General features: G+C 41.8%; 1 protein-coding gene across 1 annotated transcript in view; it reads left to right on the top strand.

The window, feature by feature from the left end:
- Positions 1–1,831: 1,831 nt before the first annotated feature.
- The window catches only part of CLMP (CXADR like membrane protein), a 43,948-nt gene continuing 23,526 nt past the window's right edge, over positions 1,832–22,253 (top strand). The window contains exon 1 of the mRNA XM_054803178.1: positions 1,832–2,225. Coding sequence (XP_054659153.1) covers positions 2,198–2,225 — 28 coding nt within the window. The 5' untranslated portion in view covers positions 1,832–2,197. The remainder of the gene's footprint in view (positions 2,226–22,253) is intronic.

Genomic DNA, 22,253 nt, shown 5'->3' with positions numbered 1-22,253 from the left:
ATCATCAGTCTATATTAGCTGAATATGCTATTTAAAATATTTTCTCACTGTTACACAGAGGACAGCTGTTTTGGAAAGGAGGAGCCAAATGCTGCTTTTGTTTCTATCTGAGGGGCGAATGAAACTTTAATGAAACAGGATGCAGAAGGATAATTTTTATCCATGTTATTTCTCTCTCATGGGATCTACCTGAATCTAGGGTCTGAATTTTGTCTAAAGGAGCAGTGATTCTTGTCTTCCAGCAGATGCTTGGAAGGCTTGTACTGTAATGAAGAGGTAAGGTACTGAATTCCTGCAGAGCTTCGAAGCATAGTGCCCCTCATTGTGGGCTTCGTGAGGATTGCCGTATTTGTTTTTATTCCTGAAGAGGGAGAGCAGCATGCTATTGCTGATTTTACAAGTGAGGTACACAGAAACTACATGTAGATGGGGTTACCCAGGGAGCTAAAGAGAGCTTGAAGTCTGAGGTCTCAGACCACAGGCTAGCAGCCTTGCATATGGCCTACTCTTTCTTTTAGGTCTTAGAAATATGTTTGTAAGTGTTCCAAAGGGAAAGGATTTTTCTGCTGTCTTCCAAAGCTTTCCTTTGGCCCCAAGTTGCCCAAGATGGGTACATTTGTTTGATTTGCAGTTGTAACGATGGACATTTATTTTATGAGTATGCCTATTTTTTAGAAAAATACGCAGTTGCTGCTTATGTAGATGTATATTAGCAGATTTAAACTAACTAGCTGGGGTCCTGGTATCTGTATAGCTGTGGCAACACCCAGATCAGTGCAGGATAGCCATCCAAATGCTTACTTGGCTTCCTGAATGGTGGTGCTGCTGCTGTAGAGTTTCAGGTAGTCAGTGTTACTCCTCTGTTAATACCCAAGTAGGCTAGCTGAAAGTACTTCACTTATCTAACAAGCAGATGTATCCTAGGGCATATGGATATAAAGGTCTAAGCATGACCTGTATATCTGTAAAGTGCAATAGATCAGAAGAGTTTTGTATATGCACACATTTAAACATCCTTGTTTCCATGGCCTTGCTGTGAGCAGCAAGTTTTATACATGTTTTACTAAAGAATAAAAAAGTTCTGATCTGGCTGATTCAGCTCAGTAGATGGTCAAAGTCATCTTCTGTGAGCTGTACTCCCTACTGCATTTGACCCTTCTTGCAGAAACTGAGAGGTTTGTCTTTGCTGCTGTGATGGCAGAAATGGAATGGAGTATCTGAGGTAGTTTTGAAAACACACTTGTTGCTAACTGCACTGGAGTGGAGCTGAAGATGGGCTGCAAAGGTCTTGGGCTACCTTGAAATGGCCTTTGGGAGTGAGTTTTAAGTTGCATCCCACAGCAGTCGCTAAATGTAGACAACCAATTTCTGCTTGATTTGGCTTTTTCTCTTGTCAGTGCAGCACAGATGAAATGCAAAACTAAATCAATGTTTAGGAATATTTTTTCTCCTAGAAACTAAAATAACCACCATGAAGCAAATGGAGAAAGTCTTCCAGTAAGACTAAAAGCTTTAATTCTGTAATTTACTAGCTACAAAGGAGAATAAAGATAATGTATACATGTGAATGTGTTTATCGTTCTGAAGAGCATGTGTGCTTTTTCCGAGAGTCTCTCTAGCCCTTGAGTGACGAATCTGATTTTTTTTTCCCATGCTGGATTTTTACTGCCTCCAAACTTAACTGTTTTGACACTGGAGAAATCCTCTTGTTTCTCCTCCAAAGGTAAATAGATATATTATTGCTAGAAATTAGCTCTACCTCACCCACATGACTGGTCTTCACTATTAATCCCAGTTGATGGTAGGGAGGGGCTCTGCTGGGAGGCAGCCATGTGGTGAACATTGAGCAGTGTTTTCCCCTGCTTCTCTCCTTTTCAGACAAGCAAAATTGTTCTATGCTGCCGTAGATGTGAACTCCTTGCTGCACTGCCTCTGTCTCTTCTTTTCCAGAAACTCAAGGGCCTGAATTACCAGCTGCAGAGATCTAAAAACTCTCACTGAATCTGGATGGAATATGGACAAGGAGATGAATAGCAGAAAGGAAAAAAGAGTGAAGTTGGTTATTTTTCTGGCACATGGATGCAATTACACTCAGTGCATTCCAGAGGCGTTCCTTTGAATCCTGTGCAGGTCTGCCTGCTGTTCCTGGGAGAAAGGAAGAAAAAGGGAGGAAAAGTCCCTCTTGCTTGGAGACGGAATGTCTGCACTTTCAATTCTCTTTTTAGGTAGGTTGCTTTTTGGTTTTGTTTAGTGCTTTTAATCATACTTCCATGCGCCCTCTCTGCATGACTGAAATTCATTTCTGATGAGCTAGAGAAAGGGATTTGTAAAGAAAAAAACTTTTATGGAAAACTCTTAATGTCAGTGTTTGGGTTTTTATGTTTTTCTTGTTGCCGTATTTATTAGCAGGTTGATAGCCAGAGATCTTTTAATGTTGGAGTTAATTTTCTAGAAGTGGTGGTGAACAGACTTCTTTCGGAATGTGTGTTTCTCTTGTTGAAAGAGGGCAGCGTTTTTAAGCCATGAACTAGTGAGGAGCTTGAACCTCTTTGGCACAACAAGGTGAACAAAATGCCTTTGTTTCAGGCATAGTGTCAAATTTGTTTAACTCTGTTTTGATTTGCTTGGGCATTTAATATTCAGATTTAAAATAAAAAGGGGTTATTGTTTCCAATTGCCTAAGATTAGAAACAGATGTGTTGAAGTGCAAGAGGGAGGAGTTGGGGGCAGAAGGGAGATAAAGGGGGAAGGCAAGAAATGGGAAGAAAGAGGGCTGCTGAAAGAAGGAAAAGAGGTTGACTGTTGTATAGGAGAGGAGAGGAGAATGGCAAAGGAAGGGAGAGTGAAGGCAGAAGGGCTGAAGAGCTGTTTGTTAAAGCTATAGTCTATGAACAAAAGAGTTTGCAGCACTGGTGTCTTTGAGGGGGCTTGCGTACAAGACTGACTTGGAAGCAGCCTGGATTTCTGCATCTCCAGAGGCACCATGATGTGATGAGTGAGCTTCTGTCTCCGTTCTGCTCACCAGATTGTGCTGACAGGCAGACAGCTTTGAAATCTGTTGAAGTTGGGTAAAGGCTGTGATTCCTGGGTCTTCCTGTCCCCTGGGAACCTGGGTACAGGTGTGAAAAAGTGAGTTTGTCTTTGATTTGCTGGGAAGAGTTGAGCCCTGCAGGGTGGTGAACTGATGTGGCGGGGCACAGGTAGAATAGAGGTTTTGGAAGCTGTAAAGAAATGCTGTAGAGGACAGCCCTGTTCCTTAAGTCTCACAGGTGTGGAATACGAACTAGCCAGATATCTAGATACCTGAAAGACAGGCAGCATTTGTAGAGCTGCTGAATAAACTGTGGAAAAGGGTTTTACTCTAGGGTTTGCTGTTAGCAAAGGTTTTCTCTGTAGGAGGGTGACAGGGGGCTTGGACATGCTACAGAATCTGCAGGGAAGTGCAGGCAGCAATTTCTCCCATGCACATTTGCCTTGGCCATTTGTGTCTCAATGTAGTGGAGACAGTGCTTAAAGAAGACTCCAGGAGATGAGACAGCAAGGTTAGGATGAACAGCTAGGCTTCTGCCAGTGGTGTCTGGGCTGGGTTGGCCCTGCAGAAATGGATAGGAAAGCTGCTCTCTGGAAACCGAGGCAGAATGGTAAGTTGCTTACCTCTCTGATGGAAACATATGGGAACTGCAGTATTTGATCTACCAACCCTATTAAGCTGCTGAATATTCCCACGTGTTGAAGGCTTGGAGCAAAAGGAATAAGCTGTTGCCACATAAAAGGTACTTTTGGCTGTAATGACAGCTTTTGTGTGACTAGTGCTGCTTTTATCTATAAAACACACTGGGCTTTATCATTGTTATTCTTATGTCTTTGGCATATAGGCATCTCTATTATGCTGGTAACACAAACATGAAGCAAAAGACAGTCCCTGCCCTCAACAGCTTATGCCTTCACCTGTGACTTGAGTTTCTCAGCCTCTGTGGGAGTTGTCCACACTATGTGGCTATCCAAAGCTCATGGCAAAACCTGGAATGTTTTGTTTCCTGGTACTACATTAGTCATTGAACTGCCCCTTCTATTGCCTGTGGTTTACCTGTCAACAGATAACTTGATCTTTCTGCTCTGCATCCAGCTTCGTTCACCAATATTAGAAGCATGTTCCAGGGAAAAGTAAGGCAGTATTGTGGTTCCCTGTTCCTAGATCCTCCTGAAAACACGGAGGCTGGGAAGTCTCATTTGCTAGCTAGTGTCTAATTGGTTTTCTGCAGTAAAAAGGTATAGAAGTGCTGATGATAGCTTGCTTTTCTTGCTGATAGTGAAAGAGTAGTGTTGAAAAAGGATTTAGAGAAGCCAAACAAACTTGAAAAGAAATTTGCCTGGTTTGGGGTTTCATTATTAAACATACTAATAGCATGGCTAATATATACAGTCCTTGTCTGTTACACTGTTTACCTCTCTGGGGCAAGTGAACAGCTGTGAGAGGAGACAGGAAACTGGAGCCAATTAGTTTTAAGGAGACTTTAAAATAAGACAAGATGAAAGACTTTCCTAAGTGTGGGCAAGAGCAGGACCATGCTTACTTCCCTAGTAAAGGCTAGGTAAATGAAGCAGGAAGGAGTGAGGAGTGGAAGGTGATGTATGGTAATGTGTGTGCCTACATGTCAGTGTTTGTGACATCTGATTCTCATCTTGGCCCACAGCTGGTCAAAATTCTTTCAAACTCCTCCTGTAACACACTGCACTCTTAAAAATCAAAATGGAAATTTCCAAGGGAAATATCTGTGATTCTTCATTTCCTGAGTGTAAAGGCTTCAAAATAGAATGTTACATTTCTCAGGCAGTAAAAAAACTAGCAAATGCTTTCAGTCAAAAGTTTTACTGAATTGGTTTAAATTTTCAGGTGCTGGATGTCTCCTTTGCCTTCTCCTGACCCCCTCCAAGTCAATTTTGAATATTTTTAATGAGCCTTCCATTGAAGTAAAAGCTAATATTCTTGTAATCATACATGTTCATATGGGTCATGCTTGTGTGCCTGGCGTTGACACTGGTATTACATGCTTTGTCATCACTTGTTGGCTAGTGTAGTACCCTGCCCTTCAGAAACCAATGGGTTCATGATTCAAAGCAGTAGATGTGCCAAGCCAAATCAGTCATCCAGGTTTCTGGGGTCCTGCTATTGGCAGTGAACCTTTACATTAGTGTTAGGGGTTGCTCGCTGCAGTGCACCTTGTCTGACTTACAGTTCTCTGACAAAGATGTGTTCAGTGTTAGAATCGGTATGTTATGCAGGGGTGATGTTGCTGGAGTGGGTGCAGCTGTAACAGCAAAAGTACCTTTTGTGCTGATGTAGCTGAGCTCTGCCCTCTAAGCTCTGAGGTCAATGACTCTCTTACAGCACTGTCCCAGGGGTATACAGTTGCTGCATTGAACACCAAGACTCCAATTGTCTCACTGCACTGGGAAAAAGGTTATGGCGCAGATCCTTCCAGTTCTTGTTGGCATGAGCAATTGGGTCTGACAGCGTGCATTTGCCTAGGTATTCACCAGACTTCTAGCTTGAAAATCTGTGATGATATGGAGGCAGCTCTGCAGCATTCAGCAGTGGAAGGTCAGCCTGGGGCTGTGCTTTAGTATACTGACTCTGGCCTTCTCTCCTGCACAGGCAACCTGCAGTGTGCCCTATCACAGTTCCTTGAGATCCTTCTCCTTAAATCCTTGCAATGCTACACTCCAGCAAAGCCAAGAACCACTGCAGTGGTGGTGTTTTTTAAAAAAAAAAAAGCACTCCTGCTCCCAGAGAGGTTACTGGGAAGTTTTGTGTTTTAATGGAATACTTCTGCCTGGAACTAGCAAAAAGCAAGGGGAAATGTTTAAGTAACCTGAAAGATAAGCTGATAGGTCTTATCTTTCTGTTGATTTTCTGGGTATTTCTAGAATGTCTCAGTGATAACTAAGAGTATATAATACACTTGCTATTTCCTAGTTTTCTCACGGCTCCTTCTCAGTTGCCTTTGCCTATTTGTTTCATGATGTACTTAAAAGTTTGGTGGGACAAGGATTTTGCCACATGTCTGTACAGCGCTTAAAAAAAAAACCCTGAAGCCTTGGCTTAGTAGAGTACAAAAAGAAAAATCTGTAGCTGTGAAGAAGGGGTTTGTGTGTGATTTTACTGTGCGAATTTCACCTTTTCTTTGTGTCATTAGATTCTGAAGGAATGCAGGTAACTTTTTAGTGTATTTAGCTCAAAAGACTATTTTGCCAAGGACAGCTTCATATAACTGGTAATTGACAACCCTTTTGTGTCATGAAAATTCCAAAAGCAGTCAGCAAAACATCAACTGTATGCAAGATTCAGCCTCTTAAGAGTAGTGTGAATTTAGTTCTAGGACAGGGCAAAGAGCTTTTCAGTTGAACACTACTCTAGGAATACCTAAGGAAAGGGAGCAAAGAAAAGCAGTGTATCCATTTGGCACTTCAGGGGGAATTCAAAGGAGCTAGACGTAATTGAGTTGCTATCTGGCAGGATATCAGGGTTAACACTCCTTGTGAGACAGTAAAATTCTTTTACAGCCAGGGATGGTTTGCATCAAATATTTTCTGTCAAGATACTTGACAACAAATGGCCTATTTTTCTCTAGTAGTGCTTTGTTTTTATGAAATAGCTTGGATTTTTAGCATCTAAACCAAAGTTTATTTTGGGGGTTATTTTTATCTGTTCTTCCTTTTTTCCATTTTACCATGAAGAAGAAAAGGAGGGAAAAAAGGTAATCTTCCAGAGTGAAGAAAAGCAGCATGCCAAAGCTGAGTTGAAATTCTAAAGACGAATTCATTTTATGGGAAATAGAATGGGCGGGGGGGGCAACTTTTCTGAATTTCCCATGGAAAATAACTGCTGTCTTGCCTTTTTGCCTGGCCTGGACCTTGTCTTTTCCCCATGTAGAATTAGTGGTCTGTTCCTGTGGGGTACTCTGGCCCACTTCAGAGGGACATTTTGTGTAAGAGCAGTGCAAGCTTCCCAGAAATGTCATTGCACAACTAGCTTGGAGATCTCCTGATGTTTATCCTCAGGATCACAACAAATGCCCCTGTTTTCCTCAAGGCAAATACAGGGCTTTATAGGGAACTTAGCAGGTTTGCAATCTGGCATTTGAGTTTTCAGGAACTGCATGAAAAGAAATGTAAACAGTCACTCTGACAAAGCTCTGTGTGTATTTGAAAAATCTTTTGTGTGTAAGTGTGCTTGGTACACCATACTAAATAATTGCAAGTGTGTGTCTAGTACCAATGAAGTAGGGTGCTGCAAGCTGCTTTCTGTGCCTTTTCTCTTCAGAAATAGTCCCCACAGCCTTAGTCATACTATACCCTAGATTTCTAGCTAAATCAGTCCCTGTGTTAGCAAAGGCAGTAGTCATTGCTTGTGTATCTGTAATGTATTTCATGCACTTGCAGAGAAAGCTTGGCTCATGTGCACACAATATTGTGCATATCTTGCATGCACTAATGTGTTACAAAAGAAGCTACTTTGGGTGCAGTGGGAATTTGGCGGTGCCCTGTCGAAAAGATGAATGGGTCTTTTTTTCCTTAAAGCTGTTTCTTAATCTGTTTTTAGAAATGGTTAGTTTATAGAAGCAGCCCAGCAAAAAGCCAAGGGTGAAGTCAGGTCACTGAGGTCTCTGAATAGATGCTCAAATGACAGGATAGTGGAGGATGCAGAAATGGCTGTGCAGGAAGCGCAACAAGGGAAAATGTGTGAAGTGATGGAAAGTCAACAGAAGTGAGGAGGGTGAATTTCTATTTTGTTCATCTCTTAGACTCTCTTCTCCCTTCATTCTGCTTCTTCAGTATTGCTGAGAGGAATAACAGCTCACCTCTGCCAGCCAGAGGGTCAAACCTTGCCTATAACATGCTTTCCCTGGGCAGAACATAGAGAAGGTATATGCAATAGTGACTGGGAGCTCTAGCAGTAGGTTACCACCCAGAATAAAGCTCCTTCCCAGAAGCTGACTGTCTAGGTGCTAGAAAAAGCAACTGGGCAATGTGAGGAGGATGGGGTACTACCTTGTTTCAGCAAAGCTAGGTTTTGTCAAGCCACTTTTTTGTACCTTGGTATTTTGATGTGACTTACTAGGTAGATCTTTTTTCTTTGCAACAAGTGGCAAAGAGGACTAAGCAATTGTAAGATACATTGAAGATGGTGAATGGGATAGAAGGTCACAAAACAAGTCCTGTCCTCATCTGCTCCATCTTGTCTAGGAAAGCATTTGGCAGCTTAAAAAGGCAAATGTTGTAACTCAGCATTTCTCTTAATGGGCCAGACCCAGATTCATGATGTCAGAATTGCTTGTCCTACAAGAATCAATATACATTACAGTATACTTTCAGCCTGTCTCTTATGTGTAGCTGACATCCATTTTTGTGGCTGGAAAAAGTATGAAGCCTTAGTGTATTTGACTTGTTCGTGACTGACTAGGTAGAAAGGTTGAAGTTCACATTAGTGCCTGCAGTTTAATTGCCTTTGGTAGGAAAAGGTCAGTGAAAATTTTGTTGTGCTTATAATATGCATTGGCAGAAGAGAGGCTGCTCTCCTGGAAACAGTCTTTTGAAATGGAGCGTGCAGAGTTAGAGGCAACTGATGGCAATGACTAGACTGCATTTGGTCTGCCATAATACTGCACTGCTGCTACTTTGGTAGTGTGCTTTGTGACAAGTGTCACACTTGTATAAAGCTTTGGCTAACTCATTTGGTCTGGCAGGGCCGTATTGGGTAGAGAAGTATATAAAGCCCATCTAACAGAGGAGGAAGTGGGGGCACACTGCTGAAAGGCATGGTGGCAGTTATGCTACATGTCTAGAACGCTTGCAGCTCTGACTTAAAGCCATTTTCCTTTTACTATGTCCTTAAACATAGGTAGAAGCAGTGATGGGCAGGTCACTGACAAACAGCTGAATCAATCAGCTACAATTCATCAGGCTGGGGTCCTTGAGCTGCCATCTGGAGGGATGACTTCTAAGCAATGGGATGGTTTGACTTTGTAATAAGATACTTGGTAAAGCATTAATGGCTTTTTAGTACCAATGTGCTGAGAAACTCCACTCATGGTGGAGGAAATTCTGGACTGTGCGTGTTTAGTCTCTGAATTACTTTGTTCTGTATATGAAAGAGGAAAATCTAGTCTTTCTAGCTAGTGTGTACCCATGGAGTGATCACTTGTAATCAGGAAAGCATTAGGGAGTAGTCAGTGCATGGGCTGGGAATCTGTCTACAGTTCCCTGCTCTATTCTAGATCTTGGCAAGTTATGTTGGTCCCTCTGTAGCTTTTTCCACTACCTTGTGCCTTTTACTTTTTGACTATTTAGGCTGTAAGTTCTTCTGAGCAGAGACTGTCTTTCCCTATGTGCCTGGATGGCATTTAGTACAAACTGGGCTGGTAAGAGGCCTTTGAGAACTGGAGTGTGGAAAAAAGAGTGGCTCTGTTCCTTTCCCTTTGTTGTGCCTCAGCAAAAATATCGGAATTAGTGGTTTTCCAGTATTTGGAATATTTGAGATGCATGCTGGCTGAGTCTTAGCTCAAACTGCTTGGGCTATTCTTTTGTTAAGACTTGATAAAATTTTAAAGGCCATAGAAGTGTCTAATACAGATATGAACCTTTATCTGTAGGGTAGGGCTGCAGAGTGCCAGGAAATGGTGGGGTGGTTTTGTGTGTACAGAGGGAAGTCTTTCATATAACACAGCAAACCTTGAATATTGAACTAAACCAGAATCAGGCACTTTTTTGTTTAAAAAAAAAATATTGCAGGGTTTTCAACCTTGAAGGCAAATCACTTTATGACTTCATTGTTTAAATTTAGGTTTTGTTTTGCAGGGGGATCGTTAGACTTGAAGCAAAAGCCTTATAGCCCAGGGACTGTCACTTCTGATTACTTCCAGTGACACTTCCAATTATTTCCAATCACAATTCCAGGGACAAGAGGAAAAAGGAGCCATGCTCTCCAACATCAGGGCTTTTTTCTGAACAAAGGATCATTTATCCAACCTCTGCAGAAAAAGGTATGGAGCCAGATTTGGAACTTGGCTGTAGTAGGGTAATTCCAGAGCAAATCTGCTGAAGTGAGGCTAGAGGCCAGTGTCTGGCTGGGTGCTGGGAATCCTGCTGTTGATCCTGCCTTGTTGAGTAATATTAAGGAAATTGCTTCATTTTCCCCAGGCATTAACTGGCACTAGGACTCATTTCAGTGCAGCAACGTGCAGCTTCAGTGAATGTCTGCTAAATGCTCTGTTGGTCTGGTAGGACATGAGCGTGCAAAAACACTGCTTGTGGAAAGCAAACAGCTTGGTGTGCTCAAACTGGGGAATGAGAGGCTGCTGAGGAAACTTGACTGACTTCTAGGTGCATGAAGGGAAGAATTTGGTGCAGTGTGTTTTATCCAGTGGTGAGCCTATGAGCTATTGTGTCCTTCAAAAAATGAAACAAGATGTGATTGCCAGTGGAAGTGAGATCACTACCTAATTCAGACTGCCGTAGTGTAAAAACAGTCTTAAAATGGTGTCACAGCTTTCAATCACAGTGAAGCCTTTCATTTCCTTAGTCATACTGCACTAGGCTGTGAGTGAAGCTGGGCCTGCTGAGTGTAGGGGATATTATTAGCAATTGCTTGCTTATTTGCTTTATAGTAGTTCTTAAAGGCCCTAGCTAAGATCAGGGCTCTGTAAACACTGGGGAGACAGTTTTACATTGTACTAATAGGTGATGAGCAGCAGACCTGGTCTTGACACTAGGAGTCAGATATTAAGGAACCTGAGTTAATTTACAATGGGAGTTGCATGCTAGACCTTAGCAGATTTCAAAAGCAGCATCAAATGAATGCTTAACTTCACGTGGTGACTGAGAACCCATGACTCTCTACTTTTTACAGTGGGAATGATATGCATTGGTGATCTGGCTGAATGAAGTTATGGTGGTTACTTGTAACTGCCATAAATCCCCTGTTCTTTCAAGGAGTGATAGTGTTCCTCATTTTCATGTGTTTGTTCTGGTCTGCCTGGGGTTGGATGTCACTGAGAGCTGCCTGTACCAGCTTCATCTCTTTTCTTGTAAGGGAAGACTAGTGTTGTCTTGTAGATCTGATGCTGCCGTAACATACAAACACTGGGTATTTGCTACTTTAGCACAAAGCAGACCACATCTTGTCAGCAAAGTTCAGAAATTCAATTCCAGATAAGCAATTTGGCATTATTCTTGTTTCAAGACCTTCAAAGTATCCTGGTCATCAGCTCTGTGTTTGTGGCATTTTCTGTTTTGATGCCTGGAGTAGGTAGATTCCACTGCAGGCATCCATCACAGAATGTGACTGAGGTGGCACTTGCAGAGAGATTGGTACTAATCCCCTAGGAGTCTCAGCATTTCACATGAGGAACTGTTTTACTGAATCTATCTGGTCTAGATGGATGTTTCCACAGTGCAGCTTTGTCTCATTCTGCTGTGGGCAAAACCCCCTCTTAATTTCCATTGTTTCAAGCTCTTGCTTGGAGACAAAGGGAATTTCAACCAGACAAAGCATTGCTTTTGTGTTGACAAATGCTGTGATTTTTTTTAAAAAAATTTCTTTTCCAAAGGGGAATTTTAAGCAATTGTGAGTGCTTTTTGGTCAAAGCAGCATTCAGGATGTCTAGATTCTGTTCTTAGTTTGGCTAGTGACTCCGATTTAGTAATTCAGGCTCCATTGTTAAGTGCCTGTTAGTTTTGAGTGTCTGCATTTCAAGTGTTATAAAGGGTCAGTACTTCTGAAGATGCAAGTCTAGGGATGCATGAGCTTGGTCACACCAACTATGTGCTGTCAGGTGTCCTTTAAGCATTGAAAATTCTGGGGGTGCATTTGAAAACAGTGATTTCAACTGGTGCCTCTGCTGTTCTGCAGAATAAGAGCACCCAAAATGTAGCAACCTTTCCCTCATGAGCTGGAGACTGCTTTGAAATCACTGTAGAAATGGAACTGCAAAAGTCTGGAGTGATAAGTCTGTTAAGACATGTCAGACACTAGTTTAATGGGTGAAGATAATGTTACTGTTCATGAGTCTTTCCATCAGTGCCACTCAAGCTGGGATCCATTTGCCATACTATCTGGCTTTGTTGGAGCTCCTTCCATTTAGCCCAAGGCTACCCCTGGAGTAAACAGAAGAGACAATTCTGCAGCTGTTAGTTAATTCAGACCCAATATGACCTGGTACAAGAAGAGTTCAAAACTCTGAGCTCCTCTGCTCTGGAGTTAATGATCCCGCATTGCACAATACTTTTCCCTCTAATTACTTGAGCTTGCATCTTTTTCCTATTTAGTAATGCCCTGGGCATGTTGCTTCCATTGTGGGATAGCAATGAATACATACCCATTAGTAAAAGGCATTGACTGCAGGGGAGGCTGCAGTTTCTTTTTCTTTCGAATTGTCAGCCTGCATCTTCCCCTGCCCCATATCTTCTTCTGTGAAAGCACCAGGAGACAGGAGGAAAGCCAAAACCAGAATGTGAATGGAACAAACTGGGCCTTATTGCACCAGATGGAACTATTTAGGATGTTATTTTCTGGGTTGTAAGTGCTCTGAGGCAGGGACTGTTTCTCTGCCTGTTTGCACTGTTCCCTGTAACACTGCAGACTTGAAAGCTTGCATAGCAATCCAGAATGTCGTAGTTTTCTTCCTGCTTTTGCTGTCTAAAGCCAAGTACCAGGTTAGCATCTATTCATGTAATTCTAGAGCATAAATTCATGCAGTGAGAAGGCAGAAAAGTTGAGAACCCAAGATATTCAGACATCTGAACAGCCATTCAGATGGGATGCTGAGGGTGTTCACTTATTGTAGGCTTATGTGAATTGAACTTGTTCTGGCCAGATCAAAGCAGTATCTGCTAGCAAGTTTATTATACTTTGTTAATGGTCCTAAATACTGAGCTGCCCTATAGTGAGCAGTTAAGGTTATTGGACTTCTCAGTGTGTCTGGATTTTTAGCACATTAAAGCCACAGAGAAGATGTAAGAAATCTCTTACAGGCATATCTGAGAAAGCTTTGAGACATCCTGATATACACAGTGACAGGGATTTTCAAGCAGTCTTGCAGAAAGAACTCTGCCCTACTTCAAAGGGTAAAGTTTTGAGGGCATTGTTGAAGATTGCTAGAGTATATTGGAGGGCAGAGGACTTCATTGTTGCTATCCTGGCATTCATTTTAATCACTTGAGTAAAATCTCTCTTCCAGAAAGACAGTTGGGCTTGGTTTGAAGGCCTCAGGTGGTAAAAATTTCCCATCAGTTTCACCAAGATTCTGTATCTTTTGAATAACTTGACTATTTCTGGCTTCATTTCTTATAATGTCTCTCCTCCATCTTTGCCTGAGCTCCTTGTGCTTCTTTTTATTTAATGCTGGCTTGGCTAGCAAAAGAAACTTACTGTAGCATGAAGCAGACTTGTGCCACACTTCGGGTGCTGTGCACCACACATTTCTACCAAGTGCTCAGGGCTAATTTAGGGGTTTATCTGTTAGGCCTTGAACACAGATCCTTTAGAAACCTTTCTGAAAGCGTGGTACCTGGGCATTTTCAAAAGCATTTTCTTATTTTAATCAGTCTTCCCACATAAAAAGACACTTAAATCTAGGAAATCATAAATACTGTTCTTAAGGTATGTTCTTATGTTGGTTTTCTCAGCTCCCAGAACAACTTGTATACTAGCTTTTTAAAGGGAATTAAAATGTTGCTTAGATTCACTCTCTCCTTATTGCCCCTCACCTTCTCCTTAGAAACATCTTTAAGCAAAAAGATGGGGAGAGGAGTTGATTATTCATGCATGTGGAAGGATTTTTAACTAGCCAGTTAGCCAATACTGGCATTTTGATATTTGTTTCTCCCTCATTAGTGGTTCTGAGGGCTGCTGAAGATGTGGACTGTTCCCTGTTCCATTCTTTGTTTCCAGAAACCAATGCACTGATAATTCATGCATGCTTAGTTTTATAGAATGTAATACTGGTTTAGGGTACACTCTACCCCAGCTCTGAAATATGTTAAGTGAACAGTAAAAATCCCAATTGTTTAAGTGGTTTGCTACTGCTGAAACAGCAATCCTGGGCACTTTCTGTATACTTTAAAATTGTAGCTTAAAGGAGGCTGTGCTGGGCAGAGCCATGTCCTTTATTTTGACAATGGCTGCCTTCCCGGAGGAGAATCCTTTGAATGCAAATACTTTTTCTCACTTCACAATAGCATATGACATATGTAAGAACCTTGCCCCTTCCTGTACTGCTCTGCCTGTCTACCCTACTTACAGAGCAGAGTTGCAGCCTCTCCCAATGTATGTGGTGCAAAACCATGTGTGGAGCATGCTTTTTTTCTGGTTACAGCTTTCCTTTTGGTCCCTGTCCTCAGGGTTGTCCTCTTGGTATTTCCTCTTCTGCAACCATGTGCATGGAAAACCTAGCCTTCCCAGAAAAACAGCAACTTCAATAGCTGGTGGCATCCTTCATTCCAATGAGACATGCTTTGAGTATGCTGAAGCTCGTACATATCTTCTTTTGTGGTTTTGGGCTCATAAGCCTTTGATGGGATCTGGGATGTTTGCTATAAATCTCCAGATTCTGGCAGTGTCATAGCAGTGGGGTGGAAAAACCTCTATGCTAAAAGCACCTGATGTAGTGAATCTGGTGCAGGAACGTCTTTAGCTCTTGGAAGGGAAATTAATTTCCTGTTCCTACAAGGGAGGAGCTTATTCAGGGATTAATTGGCACTGTTTTTCCATCCTTACTGCTGATTTAAATGCTTCTTCATTTTTTTAATGATCTTGTATAAGCAGAATGGAAAAAATCCACTAAAATTAAACAAATTCTGTTTTTTCTAAAGCATCTGTGTGGAGTAGATCTGAACTGAGCTCACTCAATACTCTCTTCTTGAAAAGATGTCTTCTAGCACCCTTTTGGTATGGATCTGCCTGGCAGTGTGATCTAATTGCCTTGGATTTAGGAGCTTTGTGACATTCTTGGCTTTTATTGAGTATGTACAAGTCTTTTCATCCCTTCATGCCTTAGTGTCCTAGTTAGTATCATTTCTGTTGGGACATTGGGCCATAAATGCTTTAGTTCATGGACAGGAGACTGTGGTCTCCTTGTTACTAATAATGTTTAATCTTGTCAGCAAATGAAGAGTGCAGCATAATGGGGTGGAGGCTATCAAAGGGTCTGTGACTTGCTTTCTCTGGAGAAGGTTTGTAAGTAGCCATGTTTAGTCTGAGTTATAGGAGGAAAGGACAGTAGTAGCTGGATGTTCCTGGTCTTGAGGGAACAACCCTGCTCATTGTTTTAAATCATTCTGGGGTTTTATTTTTCTGTGTCAGCACTGTCAGAGCCTATAATCCTCAACCAAAAGAGGCCATCCTGCCCTACCAAGAGAAGGACTTAGTGAGGAATCCCCTTCAGCAAGGATGTGGCAAGCAGACTGACAATGTAAAAGAAGGGAAAAATATCCTGAGCCAATATGCATGAAATTAGGGCCTGATTATGATGCAGAATTAAAAACAAAACATGATTTCCCCTATACAGGGAGCTGGTGGAGCCCTACAATGGGCAGCACTTATTGCCAACCATGCATTATAACAGCAGTAATCGAGCAGGTAATGATTATGCATGCTTATAAGCACCTACCATCAGTTAGATTCATGCTATGTGGACAGGGAAGATGATGTAGCAGAGAAGTGTTATTTCTGCAGACATTTTAAATAGCAGTCACTGTTCATACATTCTCTACATCCCCTTCCAATCCAGAAGAAAGTAGTACATAATATATGAACATTCAGAATAGATGCCAGGGAAGATGTCTTAGCCAGCTGTGACATTAAAGATACTGGAACATTAGACTTGCATCAGTCCTGAGCTGTGCTATGAATGTTGAGACAGGTTGGTCTTATGGGCAGAGGAGCTCTGTTCATTATCTGGCTTTCAAGTCTCCTGGAAGATTGAGCAAGATACTTACCTTGTGCTTCAGGTGGAGACGGTGACTTCCTGTAGCAAGTACAGCGTGGCTAATACATGGGAAATGGCATATAAAACTTGGCAGTATCTTTATAGAAGGAGTCAGATTTGTAAGGAGAAGAGATGGGAAGGCAGGAATCTGTTTTTTTGCTTCCATTCCAGTGGTGACTCTGTAGTCTTATTGGAATGAAAGCTTTTCACTGTTAAGGTTCAGATCTGTTGTTCATTAACTTGTCTCATCTCAGCTGTAATCCCAGTAGGTGGCTTTACAAGTCTCTTTGCAGCCTTGGTTTCCCCATCTGTAAAAAGGGAAATGTCTCATAATATAATGTGGTTTATGATCCTCACACAAAACAATGTGCGGTATTGGTGAATAGTTTGATTGTTTTTTATCAGCCTTCCCTTTCCAAAGAGCTTATAGCTGTCTGTATTTCATGCTGCTAGGATGTAACTGCTCTGACAGTGCCAGCTCTTTCAGCATTTAGGGAAGAAGAGTTTGAAATCTTAGGGCCATACAAGTCCTTACTTCAATTCTTTATAAATTTTGTAGGAAATACACTCAGCCATACTTCCTAAAAGAGGAAATGCTTGAGTCCTGTCTCCTGTGTTTAGAATAAACAGAATCCAGATAATTTAATCTAAAAGGAAAATGTTCTTTTGAGGATAAACAGCCTGAATAAAACATTTCTGAGCAAACCCATGACAATGCCCCTCCCCTTGCACCATTCCCCCCAAACAGCAGTTTCTATCCTGAAGGATGCCAGAAGCAGCTGGCTGATCAAGGGAATTGGCCTCATCACAAACCAGACTGTAAATCTTACTCGGGATACCCTGTGATGCCTGCTCCAATCATCCCGGTACCTATAATCATCCCAAATAATCCTTGAGGATCAATTGGGACCCTACAAGTGGGCACATCTTACTTGGCTTATTCTGCATAAATGTCAAATGAGACCCATTGCCTAGCAGACAAATTCTTTAGTTTTGTTTGTAGATGTTAATGAGGGCCAGATGCAGAGACTTGTGTGGTCTGGAGCTGATGAACTGCTGTTATCTACAGTATGGAGCCATTTGATTTCTTTTCCCTTCTCTACTATGCAAACATAATAAACTATTTTCAGTGTTACGAAGCTGTTGTAACTTTTCCATTTGCTGAGCTTGCTGGACTGAAGAAATCCCGGAGGCAGAGGCTGGGAGGGTAAACTCAGGCTTGAAACAGGGAAATGAGGGGTGTATTTCCTGTCACTTCAGATACAGCAACCAAAGAGCAAATAGGCATGTTAATTGTCAGTGCAAGAGTCACACATTAAAAATGTGTCTTGGACAGAATGCCAGCATCTAATAAGCATGTGTTACAGAATAAGAGGTACAGTAAGGGTTAGGATACCCACTTAGCTTGTTTCCAGTTGTTATTAGGGAGCTGGTCTGAGGGAAAGAATACAGAACAAGGTAAAAAAGGAATTCTTCCCTGGCCAGATTTTTCCTGACACTTATAGTCAGCAAATGGCCAATGTACTCATTTAGCCGTACTTCCTACTGTGGCCCATAGGTTTGTTACAGTTATTAACACCCTTGATTCAGTTCTGTGAGCTGTCACAATTGCATCAAACAGATGCCTTGGAAACTCTGCAATAAGTATTTCACTTCTTACATGGATTCAGCCAGTGAGTCAGACTCCTGCCTGAGAGCAAACATGGAAATAAGGAGCTAGGAACTACTGGACCAGATGAGACTAACAGTTTATGTAAATGTTTCACTCCAAAATAGTCCAGTATCAGGTCGAGGCCGAAGAAAACCCACAACTGACAGTATGTGGAGTCATGCTTATATGAGAAACTTATTGCTAAATATTAGGCAGTTAAGGAGAATTATGTGTTTGTATACTTTAAATAAACCAACTTGTGATTGAGCCTTCTAAATAGCTAATGTCTTCCTGAATAGAAGTTAAGCACTTTGAATCTATTTTCTAGTAACTGGATGCTCCATTTCTTAATGTGCATTCCAGAGAAAAATGGGTCTTCTGTATTTGCCAGTCTGTCATATTGCAGTAGTAGCTGCTTACCATCAAGTCTTCTCACCGAGGGTGAATAGCCATTAATGATGCCAGTTTCAGAAACAGTAGTCTCTGCCCTGTGGGACTAGACCTTTCCAGAAGGGAAAGGTGGAAGTCTTTACTGGTCCTGCAGGTATACTGTTATATTACAAGCCCACTGTGACTGCAGGTGTGTCTTCTAATGGATTTTAAGTGCATGGCAGAAGTTCTATGTGCACAGAATAAAAACTGGGATGCTATTTAGCATATACACATCCTTGGCATGATGTACCCAGCTTGCCATGGAAAAGAGCGAACCAGTCTATGGAGGCAACTTGCCTGAAGTGTGTTTCAGTGTGAGCTTACTGAGATTTTATTGGAAAACATGTTTCACGGCCAATATATGAGTATAAATAAAAGGCATGGACACTGGCTGAGTATATAGGTGTGAACTGCTGAACTTCAGTGAATCTGAGTTAGCTGTAATAGAGAAGACAGGCTGGATAATTTCTCAGATTGATAGAGGAGTTGACACAAATAGGCTGGGGAACCTGTTGAGGAGTTTGAGCTTTGGCTTTGTGGAGTTTGATGTAGCCTCAGGTGGTTTTCTGAAGAGCTGGCCTTCCAGATCTCCCTGTACCCTCACAGCCATGCTCTTTTTCTCCGGCTGGTTCAGGACAAAAGAAACGTGTAATTGGAATGTGGCTCTTTGTCGAGGAGCTTGTGCCTGGAGAGTTTTGCTTAGTCTGGGTCAGGGTAAAGGTCCCTGCAGTAAACCCCTGGCACAAGGCTGCTTTTCAGCTTGTTGAAACAATGCAGCCAAGCAGAGTTTAGCTCAAGGAAGGAATGTGAACTGTTTAAGACTGGGAGATGACTCTGGGCTATGCTTGCTGTCAGATATATACAAAGCTCTATAAGAATGTGGTGTCTGGCATCTCTTGGTACCTCTCATGTTTTACCTGATTAACCTTTATACTAAATGTGGTTTTGATGAGCACCAATGTGTCCAGGCGAACAGACACAAGGATGACATGAGACACGCTTTGCCCAGATCAAGAGACAGGGTGCTGTGATTGGTTCCCTGAAGAGAGGGAGAAAATTAAACTCCCACTCTCAGTTCTGAATGAGCCCTGGATCCTAACATGAACTGACAGCTAGGGCTGGTTCACACTAAACCTCCCCCTTCCCGAATGGAGCCCAAGATCAGGGCGGCCTCTGCTATCTTTATTAGGTAACTGTTCTCAGAGAGCTCTGTAATCTAGAATACAAGGGTCTTTAAGTGCTGGCAGCTAGAAGCTGAACCTTGACAAATTCAGGATAGAAGTGAAGATTCAAGGAATTATCAGGGAGTTTGTGCCACTGAAGCAGACTATCAGTGGAACAAGTAGGAAAGAGATGCTAATACAACCGCAAGCTCTCAAACCACAAACATCATGGTGATGTGATGGTCTGTGGTCTCTGCTGTACTGAAAACTTGGATGATCAAAATGTGTCTCTTCTGGCTTTGAAAATCTATTAATAAATGTTGCATTTCGTTCTTACAATTGTATTATCGATTGAGACTTAATTTGGTAACGTTGGTGGAACTATGCACTTAACATGTCCCATTGAACTGTTATGGCCTTAAAATATGCATTCTGAAGTAAAACTGCAGTAGTTCCACAGAGCTGCATAATGTATGACCATTAAGTGAGGTGGCAAGTGCAAATGTGGGTAGACAAGTGTGTATCAATAATGAGTGAAGCAAGTCAGTTCTTAGACTCTAAAATAGACCATGCATGTGTCTGAGTTGCTCTCCTGTTTCTTTGTTTTCTTTAGTTTGTTTATATTTTTTTATCCATCTAAGTTTCATATTAGCATAGAGGCCCAACTTATCCTCAGTCTTATAATTTATTCTAAAGATATGTACAAGGCTTCTTCTGTTGTTTTGAGAAACCCCATGGGCTTTGAGGCTTTGTCAGCCTCTCCAGCTGTTTAAAAAAAAAAAATGCTTAGCAGAAGTTTGCATATCAATTTTTCCTGTTGTTTATACCCACAAGTTTTCAGCCTGAATCAAATCTTTAAAAACAATTGACTTTCTGGATATGCAGCAGCTATTTGAATGTTGCATCAAGAGGAGGGTGCTTTAATTGCTTTCCAGAGTAGCAGGCAATAAGTACTATGCATATATTAAAGTATGTTCTTTCATTGTTCCTCTTTTTGTATATGTTCTGTGGTGTTTCTTTTCCCATCTATCTGCTGCTTCTCAGTCTCTGCCAAGGAGTATATAAAACCAGAGAAATCTGAATCAAAGTACAGGCTTTTCAATTTGCAGCATTTGAATGGCTTTGAAATTATTAACATCCCTGTTGCTTTGCAAAAAATCTTCAGCTGTTCAGTTTTTCCCTCAACCACTTGATAACCTAAAGATTTGAAGTCTCAAGTCCTCTTCTGAGTTTCCTCATCAGTCTCAACGTGCCTGATGTCTCTTCTTTTATACACGAATTTTAAGATACCCAGAATCAAGTTTTTGTTGTTCTCTACTCTGTGCAGCATCTAAACAAAATATATCCTTATCTGAGGACTTAGCCTAATGTAAACAATATCAAGCCACGTGTCTAACACACATCTTCAATTAGCCAAATGATGTAGTCAGAAGAACAGGAGTAGAAGCAAATTTTTACTAAGTAGTAATTTGGCCCTAAACATGAAAGCCTCAGATGCTCTGTTTCTCAACTGCCTTGGCCTTTGAAATAGTCACATTCACCACATCAAGAGCCTTACAATGGCGGGGAGGGAGGCACCAGGCTGCTGCTTGTGTTTGTCGCATTTATTTTTGATTGTTTATTTATTTGATCTTAAAAGTTCTTTGGGGGAATCTCTTATCAGCTCTAAAATGTGGTTGCACTTGTAAATAAGAAGCAGTGACATTAAAAGTAATTGACATTAAAATGTTGTGACATTAAAATTAATCATGTTTGATGGATGTTAGAGACTGAATCCGCGAGGCTCCCGGGTTCGTGTTTTAGCAAGTTTTGACATTCGTTCTCCCCCTCGGTTCCTGCAGCAGTTACGTAACTGCCTTCCCTACCCGCTGGTCCCAAAACCCTGCGCAGGGAGGTGACACTGGTTTGGGAAAGAGAAGGGGTTTTCTTGGAATTCACTGCTTAGTAGCTTGGGGTGAAAGGGCTGTTCTATTTTCCGTCTAGTGAACTAGTGTCAGATTCTCAAAATCAATACAGTACTGGTGACATTGGTTTCCTAATCTGCAATGTAGGGTTGAGGACGAAAGGGACCACTGGGGTGTTTGCAGCAGAGCTGATGGAGGACTTCTGGAGAGTCTGTTCCCTGTGCTGTGGCAGTCCCAGGCAGATGGAGCCTTGCAAGAAAAGCAGGCTCTTGCAGTGTGAATGGGGATTTTTTTGTTGTTGTCGTTTTTAGTAATAATAGGAAAATATTCAGGTTTTGTAACAATTGTGCAAGGTTCAGAAGGAGACACTGTCAGTTGCCAGTTCTGCTCATGTGGTACCAGCACTAAGTGTGAAAGAAACTAACAGTGTTTTTCTTCAGGATCTGGAGTTTCTCAAAGAGCTGGAGGGGATGTGGCATAACCTGACACCTGTATTTTTACAGCCAAGTTCTTTAGCAGCGGCCAGGAAAATGATGAGTGGTAGGAATGGCTGATGGCTGGTCACTATTCCTATGCTTTCTTTGTGAAGCAAGAATCAGGTGAAATCATAGCAGCATAATCTTCCTTAGGGTGCCTAGAGATGTTCCCTCCAGGCAAGGAGCGAGAGGGAGAGATGCAGCATTTCTTGTTTCCAGTATAATGTTTTTCAACTTCCTTTTTTAGCAATGTGAAGCTTGAAGGGGCCTCAGAAAAATGAACTGATGTATTGGGCGAGAAGCCAGGTACCTCCTTGCAGCTTGAGCTCTGTGCTGGCTTCACTTTCTGTCCTATTTGGAAACTAGAAGTAATGAGCTGATGTGAGCTGATTTTTTTTTTTCCTCCTTTCCTACTGTGGTCTGTATAGGGTGCCAGTCTGTGAAAGTCAGCATATGGCCTTTTTCCATGGCCTCTTCTTGGCACTGAGTGGTAACTTGCATGAGATTCAATGTAACTTAACTTTCATAAGAAGCAAAAAGACTGCTCTGTAAGTTAATTTAGCCAGAGTCAAAGCTTGGCCTGGTGGTTAGGGACACTGAGACACTCCTGCCTTCTGCAAGCAGCCAGTTGAGAGGTGTTT

This window comes from Grus americana, chromosome 24, assembly GCF_028858705.1.
Source record: "Grus americana isolate bGruAme1 chromosome 24, bGruAme1.mat, whole genome shotgun sequence".
NCBI lineage: Eukaryota > Metazoa > Chordata > Aves > Gruiformes > Gruidae > Grus > Grus americana.
Note: the sequence above shows the minus strand (reverse complement) of the source record. Positions and strands in the feature narration are given on the sequence as shown.